The following is a 10,913-nucleotide window of genomic DNA, read 5'->3' as shown; positions in this document are numbered from 1 at the left end:
CCAGCGACTGATCTGCCTCGCCTGGGAAGAGCGCAATGCTGGTGCCAACTTGGGCCAGTTAAGCAACGTCCTCCACAACTAGAATGAAGAACAAAAAAAAAAAAGGACAGCAACTTGTCTGTTCCCCTTCCCCCAATTCCCCATCGCTGTTGGCCATTCTTGGGCCAACCGAGTTGCTCAGTTGGTTAAGAGCTTGCTCAAGAGTGCGAGCTCTGAGCAACAGCGATTCGAGTCCCAGCCTGAGCTGAGCTGAGCTGAGCTGAGCTGAGCTGCCACTGAGCTGCCAACAGGTGGCAGGATGGCTCAGCTAAAGAAAAGAAAAAAGCAGAAAAAAAAAGAAGAAATTATTCTCATCTCTTTTCTACTGTTTTAAGACTGATTTCTAGCTTGGTTGGCACTATCATTAGCTTTGGCCACTGAACCAGTTCCACTCCCCTCAAATGATCCCTTCTTCGAAAGCAAAACAGATATGGGCCTTAGTAACATTCAAATGAAGGTTGGCTTTCACAGTGATTTAGGACATTACTGAGACTTCACAAAGAGCTGGTTGGGTAACCTGGTACCCAGACTTCTTCACTGTTATTTTATCAAGTCTCTTAAAAACTAAGAATCGTATCTCCTTGGATAACATTTTTGAGAGGTAACTTTCTAACTCCTAGAGACATACAAGCTTATGGACCGGGCCCATACGGATATTATGCAAATCAATATGACAAAAAGCAAACATACTGACTCAAAACTCTCCTAGATCCTGTGAACTTCTCTAGCACCTGAGCTTGCCCTCTATCATCTCTACACTCCCTCTAAAGGTGAAATGGGAACAATAGTATTGAAAAAAGGCACTATGGCCTCGCTCTCATACCATAGGCATTGTACATCTTGGGGCCCAGATCAGGCCTTACAAAGTAGCTTGGTAGCCTAGAGGCCAGATTGAGCCTGCCATCTCGTTTGGTATATTCTGGTAGAGGAAGGTTCTCCATCAAATCCTCAAACCTACAAAAAAGCAGAAAAGACGACTTAGCTTGTTACCGGGGGCAAAAAAGCAGAGGCAAAGTTCATTTTTCTGTGACGACTTTTGTGATGGCTTCGGCAAGGCAAAAAAGTCTCTCAAGATGACCGACTGTAGTTCACTAACCTCGTTGGCATCATGTCCCGAAAATCTTCCCCAGGAGGCCAGTCCTTGAGTTTGAGCACCATTGGCTGTCCATCTTCTGACCTTAATCGCTCTGGAAGACAGAAAGCACTCCCACAAACATCTGCTGGGTTGGCCGCTGACTGATTTTCCAGTGATTTCAAGTTTTAGGAGAACTAAGCTCTTATTTTCGAACTTGTAAACTCCCATAATGGACTAGATGGGCCTTGTTTCCTCGCCCACTGCTTTGGTACCTGCTACATTTATCCCCCTTCCTCAGAGTGAAAGTGCTCCACAAACCCTATGGGATCAGCTTAAGCTCAGCTGTGCTCTGGGAGCCATGTGATTTCCAGGCGAGCTACCTGGTGGGCACCAGGAAAGAATGTTTCTCCCTCCAAGAGGATATAGTCTGTTATTCTAGGGGCAGGGTGGGCATATAGATGCTTACTTCTCAGTCTTCCATTATTGAACCAGATATCACAGCTACTTACTGCATATGATCTCGAAGCCATCCCAGAAATCCCGAACTTTCACATCAGAAATTATAGCACAGTTCCTGCAGTTCACCAAGTCCACATCCTGGTCTCCAAATTCCTGGCTAAAGGCTTCTGGCTTCCAGAGTTCAGACTTGAGCTTTTTATGTACCCCTGAAACCAGCACTGGCTGTGGAAACAAAAATATCCCATTTAGGAAATACTTTTAGCTCAGGACTAAAGGACGGAATAAAAAGATTTCCTGGGGACCACCTCTTCTTCTCCATGATGATTTATTGTTCCTTCTCAGTTTCAGAATCTATGGATTTCAACATATCAGCTGCAGCAAATGGAAACTACTTCTACTTAATTACTACTCAATTCACAGCCTAGGAACATACCATAGAAATCACTTCTGTTGCCCTAGTATCTACCACTATTTTGAGGTGAGAAGATAAAAGCACTTTTGAGAATACTTCCTCACATTGAGAACGAAAAAAAAAGACTATCCAGACAATTCCATAACCTCCCGCTTCCTCAAGCAACTGCTAATGTATAAAAACTAGTATTATCACACTATCACACAAACTTGTTTGGCCTCGAAACATTTACCTAGAAAAGTACCACCTGCTTCCACCCACCTTTCTCCTCACCCCACATCACACTTAAGGATTTTCCTCTAAAGGTGTCATTAATATCAGATCACCATCTAACAGAAATTTCAACTGCCCTATTAAGAACACAGAGCCTCACAGCTTAGAAACAAAAGAATCCATAATGTGTTTTTAGGAATCTTCTGATTTTTAGAAACCCAAGAAAACTGGAAGTAGCAAGGCTGTCTACAATGAACTTCCTTATGTCTAAACCTCCCTGGCCAAAGATCTCCCAGAGAGAATTGCAACTCCGTTGGAGGCTGTGGCAGGCAGGCAGATAGCCCATGGAGCTTCTTATTCTTGCTTACCTGGCCTTGTTTCCAACACTCCCGGAAGATCTTCCAATTGTTTTTGTTGCTGGGGTCATGGAGACACAGAAGTCTCCCATCACAGAGCCAGGAGTGAGAGGTGTGGGGGTCCAGCACATTTAACCCCATCACCATCTCCTTCACCTCCTTTTGGGTATCAGTCAAGTTACAGGACCGCTTTGCAGCATCTGAGGTTTTCTTATTTTCCACCACTGAGGCAATGATGTGGTCAAGGAAGTTGGGTAGGCTGGCCTTGTTCTTCACTCCCTGCCAGACACAAATCCAGTGGGTAAGTTTTACTGAGGCAACATGAAAAGAGCATTCAAAAGTCTGCCTGAGAGCTGTGTTCATAAGAAGAAGCTCTGATTTACTTGATTAGAGTTCATAAAAATTACTGAAATTAGTTTTATAATTGGAGGGGGGAGTCTGTTAAGTCAAATATCTTAAATTTCCCTATCCTTCATATTTGCTTTACACTTAACAAAAGAAAGAACAGAAAGATCCCTTCTGCCTCAAGAGCTCTGACACCCAAGAAACAGCTCTGCGTCCAGCCCTGCACTAAGCATATGCACAGAGACCGCAGGGATTACAAAATGCTGTGACTGAGTGAAAAACATCACTTGCTTTGAGGGTTATCAATTTTTTTCTGGCCAGCATGTCCAAGGAATTCAATATTCGAGCTTTTGTAAACTTGATAATCCTATGCCTGAAGTGTCACTAATTATCTCTGCAGAGTACACGTGATCATATAACATTCTAGAAAAATTTAAAAAGTAATAGGAAAACTGGGGCTTGGAGGAAGTACAAAAAAATAGAGCCAAAGTGATTTTTTTAAAGTCACTTATCCAAAAGAGAAACAAATAACCCACATTGTACAGGGCTCAACCACCCACAGCTCAAATTTCAGCCATTAATCATAAAACAGAATGAGAAACATTTATGTACTTGTTTGAAATGATTTCTGACATATGTAAACTGAAAACAAAAACTGTGTAGAACCACTGTGTAAAAAGAGGGGGGAAAAGCTATACACACATGATAATATCACAGAAAGGACACTCATGAATCAATAGTGACCTCCAGAAAGGGAGACACGTGGCTGGGAGACAACGGTGGGAAGGAGACGTCACTGTACCTTTAAAATTGTGTACCTTGTGAATTCATTTATTCAGTAAATGCTTACTAAACACCTACTATGCACCAAACACTGTAACGCTAGGGAAATGGTGAATAAAACAGTCAAAAATGCCTTTAAAAAGAGGCGAGACAGACAATAAGTAAAACATACAGTAAGTCAGATGGTAAGAAGTTCTACGGAAAAAAGTAAGTGTAGAGAAAATAGTTATGAGTGGAGGATGGGAGTGGGATGAACCTTTACAAAGGGTGATCTAAGAAGAAGTCTTACTGAGGTGACATTTCAGGAGGGAAGAGAGGAAGGTGATGATGAAGCAAGCCATGTGGTTACACAGGAAAGAAAGTTCTAGGTGGAGGAAAGGACAAGTGTAAAGGCTCTGAAGAGGGTGCTTGCCGGGTCATATTCAAGGAACAGCAAGAAGGTGGGCATGGCCAGAGCAGCGCGGACAAGAGTGAGAGTGGTAGCTGAAGTCAGAGAAGTGAGGGGAAGATGCAGAGATAGGGCTGGAGCCTCATAGCCACTGAAAGGACCCTGCTTTGTATTATGGAGACAGGAAGCCCTTGAAAGATTTTAGGCAGAGGTGACATGATTTGATTTAAAAGGATCACCTAGCTGCTGCACTGACAACAGGCTGTAGAGTGGAAAGGGGAGGAATAAAGAGGACCTGTATAAGGAGTTTATTGCAAAAATTCACGCAAGAGGATGTTGGCACAGAGCACAGAGGAAGCAGTGGGGCTGAGAAATAGGTGGACTCTGAATACATCTGAAGATCAAACTGAAGGGTCTGTTGACAGATTAGTTATGACACGTGAGAGAGGGAAGTCCCAAATGACTCCAAGATTCTTGGCTGAGCAACTGGAAGAATGGAGATGCCACTGACCAAGAGAGGAAAACGAAAGGAGAAAGCTTACAGGCATATCAGGAGTGTGGTCTTATATGTGTTAGGTTTGAGGCGTCTATTAGATATCCAAGAGAGTACAATATGAAGGTAAGGTACTGCCTAGGTTAAAAAACAAAAACAAAAACAACTTAATGTCTGTCAAGAAAATAAAGTGATTTCTACAGATGACTAAAAATTTCAATACCTCAATTTCTACTCACTTCCTAACATGGCACAAAAGGACCTCAAACATTCCCAAAACTTAACTGAAAGAAAGATCTTTTGGCTGGACAGACAATGGAGAGAACACAAGTCACCCACATACCCTCTAACCCTGTTATCAGCTCTGTGAAGGTTCTTTCACGGAAAAGCAGCAAACTCTAGAGGTGTAGAGGGGACACTTACTGCTGAGGATGTAGAGAAGACCGGGGGGAAGGGTATGCCTGTGTCCAAGGGGGTTTGAGGAAGTTTTCCGGGCCCGGAGTGAAGGAGGTCTCGAAGGCTAGAGCCTTCGGTTTTGTTGTTGGAGGCAGTGGGACCCAGTAACAGACTGTTAAAAAGCTTTGGAGTCAACGGAGAGACTTTTGCAGTGGAGTTGAACGAGTCCAGCCCAAAGGGTGAATGAGACTCTTTACTGAGCACCGACCTCAGGGACCCTGCTTCTGTAAGAACATAACCGGGAACAGCATTAGGCATGACAAGGAACACCCAGCAGGCAACGGGCTCCTAAAAATCAGCCAAGTGGGAAGGACGCAAGACTCTTCCCCCCCGCCCCCCAAACTACGTACGGTTTGTCTGGGCCAAGCCTGATGAGCTATGACTATGGCCAAGGAGCAACTTTCCTACTTCTTTCCTTTCTTTTCCCAGATCTGGATTTCAAACTTCCTTTTGTTCCCATCTGTCTCGTCTCCCTCACTTTCTAAGACAGTGTTTCTTCAAGTGGGTCTCCAGAGCACTTGTATTGGAATCGCCTGGAGTGCTTGTTAAAAATGGAGATTCTCGGTCTTACTCTAAGAGATCCTCACCTAACAGTGCTGAGGGGTAGGGGGGGGGCCACAGGAATCTGCATTTTTAACGATTCCCCAGGTGATTCTTGTGCCCATTGAACACTGAGTCTAGCCCTCAATTCTGGCTGCATAACAGAGCCACCTGGAAAGCTTATTAAAAATCTTGCTTCAATTCTGACTAAGGAGGTCTGGGGTAGAGCCCAGGTATGTGCCTTTAAAAAAAGCTCCACGTCTACAAAGAAGCTGAAAGAGATTCCCTCACATTTTATGGGATCAGCCAGAGAAAAGCAGGTGGCATGTTTCATAAATGTGGATGGTAATGTGTGAGTTTGAAGAATCCCAGAATAACTCAAGTGTTCCACCCACAGGCAGGGCAGAGGCTTGTGTTCATCTCACCTTTCGTTTCTTCTTTAGCCTTTTGAGTTGCTAAATCTGCCAACCAGTGCAGGGCAGAGGAGGGTGGGGCTGTGTCAGGGCAAGGGGGCCTGATGGCTTTTAGCTCACTATTGCTGTTTGATGCCAAACTGTCTGCTTTTGGAGGCTCATCAGCTCTGATGTCAGTGCTGTCGGCTTTGGGGTCGGGCTCTGGAGTTGTCACTGCTGCAGTTCCTCCTCCGCCTGAGAAGGTGGTTTCATTTCCAGAAGAGGCACTAGGGTTTATGCTAGGAAGCTAAAGCACAGGAGGCCAAAATGGTGAGAGGGCTGTCCTTGAGCAGAAAAAGTAAAACACAAATAGCAATGGCTGCTCACACAAAATAGGTCTGGGAAAACAATCTGAAACGGTTCCATGAACTGCTATTTCATTCATTCATTCACTCATTCAGCATATAATTTTTGAGTCCTACGATGTGACAGAAAACTATGCTAGGCTCTATAAACAAGACTTGAAAATAAAACAGGTTGTTTTCTTTTTTTTTAATTTAGCATGTCTGAGGTTCAAATTCTGCAATGGCAAATTGTGATTAGAACTTGACCTTATAGAGCTGTTTGAGGATGAAATGAGATAGTATATGCAAACAGCTTAGCATAGTTTCGGGCCCACAGAAACTCAATAAATGTTATTCTTATTCTATTACTGAATTTTACACATCATTTGCTGTAATATGGCAACTCTACTGAAAATGTATCTTGAGGTCTGTCAGCATTAATCCCTGTGCCTCTTATTGACCTTGTGTTAGAAGGAACATTCCTGGAAGGGCCTCCAAATGTACACAGTTAGTTGTGTGTGTCGAAAAAACAGCCTCTTGTTCAAAATAGCCACCATCAGACTGAATGACCTCCACCTCTGAGAGAGCAATAAGGAAACCACTGCCGCTCTTTGGAGGTCTGGAGGCTTGGGACTGCTTTCAGGGTAGGACGATCCCGGCTCAGCAGGCCAACCTTCCCATTTCTGTACCTAACATGACAAGGGCAGGGACCAAACACACAGATGCATTCCTAGTAACCTTTTCTATACTCTTTACCTGCACAGGACCTTAAGGTGTAAATCTTGACAAGATGCAAGGAATCTCTTTGTGCTATTTATTAACTAAGCCTGAATTGGTTTTAAAGATGAATAAAGAGTAACTTGTACCGCTCAGAGAGAATTAAAATCCCTTAAGTAATTCTTCTTAGGCTCTTTATGGGAAGGCTTCCCCATCCCCTAATGCCTCAGGAATTCCAGGAAAACCTGGGACAACAGAGGAGAAAATGGGGCATTTCCTGAGAACTTAAGTTTCACTCAGCTATACCCCCACACACCACTTTACCTGCGACATCCCATTGGTGACAGCAGGTCTCAACACAGATTTGTTTTGCCGACTAATACAAGGGCAGTTCGCTTTAATTCCCCACTTGCCGCGGGCAGCATGTACCATGTCTCCAATATTATAAAGAGCTGGGAGAAAGACAATAACAACATTGGAATGCTTGTATGTGTTAGACTTTATTTACATTCTCTCCCTCAGGCCTTACCACACTTCTGTGAGGTAGCAGACTTTTCCCTCAGTTTTTGATGATGAAACTGAGACTCAGAAGTTAGGTCATTTGCTCAAGGACATATAGTTGGTCAGTGGAAGCCCTAAGGCTTTAACCGAGGTATGTCTAGCCCAAAGCTCTGTGTACTCTTAACCACTAAGGTACACTCTCTCCCTCCTCTGGAAAACTTAACGCAGTGTCCTCTGGGAGAAACTTTAGGGGTAGATTCCTTAATGTGGAAGACGAAACATTTTGAAATGTACACTGGAGGTTCATGTACTTTACTGTAAGTTATACCTAAAAAATAAAAAATTAAAAAGTGGGAAAAAAAAGACCAATGTAAACTTTACACAAATCTTCAACCAATGCTTGGACCAGCAGGGAGTAGTCATCCTACCACTACACTCGGGGAGACCTTCTACTGCTTGGAAGCACTGGGGTATAAAGGATCCAGGGACCCCTGCCCCCTGTCCCCTAAGCTTTCTTTAGTGGACAAGAATATGGTAGTTTTGCAAATTCACCACCTTCAATGCATGTATGTTAGTGGAAGTGAGCAAGCTAGAAAGACTTCCTGGGGGAATCACTGAAGTAAACTGGGGCTATGACACACACGACCACTTAGTTCTACTGTGAAGCCACCTTTTTCGTGGATTCAGAGCTTTGATTAGCTTCATCTGGATTTTTATAAACATAAAACCAAAGGCCTTTCTGGCAACGTGGAGACTGGCATTTTCTATTCTGGTCCTGCCAACCATGGGAATGTGAAACGGTACCTGGAACAGTACCCAACATCTCCAACCAGAAAGGTGAAGCAAAGTGTGTGCAGTGGCTGCACACAATCTAACAAACATCTAAAGATTCCACTTCTCAGAGAAATCGGGTGAGGCTTAAAAAATAAAACCAGGCTGAGACAAACCATTTCACCAAACCTTATGATGTGAGAATTCTATCTCCATTGAAAACATTTTTCCCCCACCAAATCTAAAAAATAAATTTCCTTACCTGTGCCAGGGATGATCTGTGTGGGCATGAGATTCTCTGGTTCATGGGACTGCCCCTTTGCACACTTCAACCAGGAGAACACCTCCTCATCACCCATCTCTTCTGTCTCTGAAAAAGAAATGAAACACCTTCACTTATTTTACAAGGGTCACAAGATGTATCTCTCTCAGACCCCAAAGGCCAATTTTCTCATGGACCAAAGAAGGTTAACGGCTAACTTTATAAAAGTCTGCTTCACTGAGATATAATTTACATACAATAAATCCAATGATTTAAGGCGTGCACTTCAATGAATTTCGACAAATGTATACAGTTGTATAAACACTACCACAATAATAGTACAGAATATTCCCATCTCCCTTCCTAAAGTTCCCTTAAGTTCTTCAGTCAATACCCTTTCCTCAACCCTTGGTCCCCACCAATCAGCTTTCTAATACTAAAGTTTTGCTTTTTCTAGAATTTCATGTAACTGGAAGCATACAGTATGTACTTATTTGTATTGGGTTTCTTTCATTTAGCATCATGATTTTGAGATTCACCACAATGTTGCATGTATCAGTAATTCACTTCTTTTTATGGCCAAGTGGTATTATATGGTATGGATATACCACATTTGTTTACCCATTCACCAGCTGGTGGACATTGAGATTGGTTCCAATTTTTGGCTATTATGCATAAAGCTGCTATAAATATTTCAAGTAAAAGTCTTTGCATGGACATGTTTTCATTTCTCTTACCAATACCTAAAAGTGGGATGCTGGTTCATATCCTAAGTTTATGTTTACATTTATAAGTGATGGCCATACCGTTTTCCAAAGTAATGGTACCAATTTGCATTCCTATCAGCAGTGTTTAGGATTTCTAGTTCCTCCACATGTTTCACAACACTTGGTACTGTAAGTTTTAAAAATTTTAGCCATCCTAGTGGTCTCTCATTATGATTTTGATTTGTATTTCCTTAATGAGTAACAATATTTTTTTCCATATTCTTATTGAATCTGTTCAAATCTTTTGCCCATTTAAAAACTGGGTTCTTTGAAAAAATAAAAATAAAAACTGTGTTCTTTTACTTCTTGTTATCAATTTGTAAGAGGCTTTTATTATGGCTAGAAGTTCTTTAGGGAATATGATTGACAAATCTTTTCCCCCAATCTGTGGCTTGCCTTTTCATTTACTTAAGTGTCTTTTGAAAAGCAAAAGTTTTCAAATTTAATGATTTAAATTTTTCTTTTGCTTTTTGTGTCCCATCTAAGATATATTTGTCTAACCCAAGGACACAAAGATTTTCTTCTAGTTTTTTCTCTAGAGTTTTTATGGTTTTAGCTTTTATGTTTATGTCAATGGTTTACTTAAGAGTTAATTTTTTACATATGGTATAAAAACAGAAGTTCATTTTATTCCTTTGGATATGGATATACAATTATTCTAGTACCATTTGTTGAAAAGACTCTCTTTTTCCCCACTGAATTATGTTGGCACCTTTGTCAACAATCAGTTGACTGTATATGTGTGGATTTATTTCTGGACTTTGTTTTCTTAAAATGAAATAGTATAAATCCTATTTTTTTTTTCTTTTAAGATTTTATTGGGGAATTGGGGGAGGGGAACAGACAAGTTGCTGTCCTTTTGTTCTTCAGTCTAGTTGTGGAGGACGTCGCTTCACTGGCCCACGTTGGTATTATTATTGCGCTCTTCCCAGATGAGGCAGTCCCTTGCCGACCATTGGATGGTAGCTCACGGGCTGGCTGCCAACCACTCACGGTAGCTCAGGCAGCCCACTGCAACAGAGGCTGCAGCCTAAGCCGTCGCCAGCGACTCATGGCAGCCCAGCTCCAGGTTGAGCTGTTGTTCACCATCTTAGCTGTAGAGGGTGCAGTGTCACTGGCCCTCATGTGGGCCATGAACCAGAGCCCTGCTGCTCAAAGCTGGCGTCCCAAGCCAACTCTTTTTTTTTTTTTTTTTAAAGATTTTCTTCGGGAATTGGGGGAGGGGAACAGCCAAGTTGTTGCTCTTCAGTCTTTGTGGAGGATGCCAGTCGCCATCTGGCTTCCCGTTGGCAACTCATGGCCCATAAGCTCAAGGTGCTGTGTTCAATCTTAGTTGTGGGTGGGCATAGCCACCATCCCATGCGAGAGTCGAACCCGGCAGCCTTGTTGTTAAGAGCGCATGCTCTATCCACTGAGCCATCCGAGCAGCAGCTCTGTTCAAGGTGCCAAATTCAGTCTTACTTGCAGGTGGGTATAACCCACCATTGAACAGGCAATCTTGTTGTTACAATCAGCTGAGCCATCGGCCACCTGTTGGCAGCTCAGCAACAGCTCAGCTCGGGCGCAGCATCACTGGCCCATGTGGGAATTGAACTGGCGG

The 10,913-nt window shown here is 42.8% G+C and overlaps 1 protein-coding gene across 3 annotated transcripts in view; it reads right to left on the bottom strand.

Moving 5' to 3' along the window:
- The window catches only part of KDM3B (lysine demethylase 3B), a 59,781-nt gene that overhangs the window by 7,046 nt on the left and 41,822 nt on the right, over positions 1 to 10,913 (bottom strand). For all 3 annotated transcript variants that reach the window (XM_019661864.1, XM_019661870.1, XM_019661879.1), the window contains 8 exons: positions 8,547 to 8,654; positions 7,337 to 7,464; positions 5,985 to 6,258; positions 4,987 to 5,243; positions 2,567 to 2,833; positions 1,624 to 1,795; positions 1,136 to 1,226; positions 863 to 993 (listed from right to left, as the gene is read on the bottom strand). In XM_019661864.1, coding sequence (XP_019517409.1) covers positions 863 to 993; positions 1,136 to 1,226; positions 1,624 to 1,795; positions 2,567 to 2,833; positions 4,987 to 5,243; positions 5,985 to 6,258; positions 7,337 to 7,464; positions 8,547 to 8,654 — 1,428 coding nt within the window. The remainder of the gene's footprint in view (positions 1 to 862; positions 994 to 1,135; positions 1,227 to 1,623; positions 1,796 to 2,566; positions 2,834 to 4,986; positions 5,244 to 5,984; positions 6,259 to 7,336; positions 7,465 to 8,546; positions 8,655 to 10,913) is intronic.

This window comes from Hipposideros armiger, unplaced genomic scaffold (assembly GCF_001890085.2).
Source record: "Hipposideros armiger isolate ML-2016 unplaced genomic scaffold, ASM189008v1 scaffold_11, whole genome shotgun sequence".
Taxonomy (NCBI): Eukaryota; Metazoa; Chordata; class Mammalia; order Chiroptera; family Hipposideridae; genus Hipposideros; species Hipposideros armiger.
Note: the sequence above shows the minus strand (reverse complement) of the source record. Positions and strands in the feature narration are given on the sequence as shown.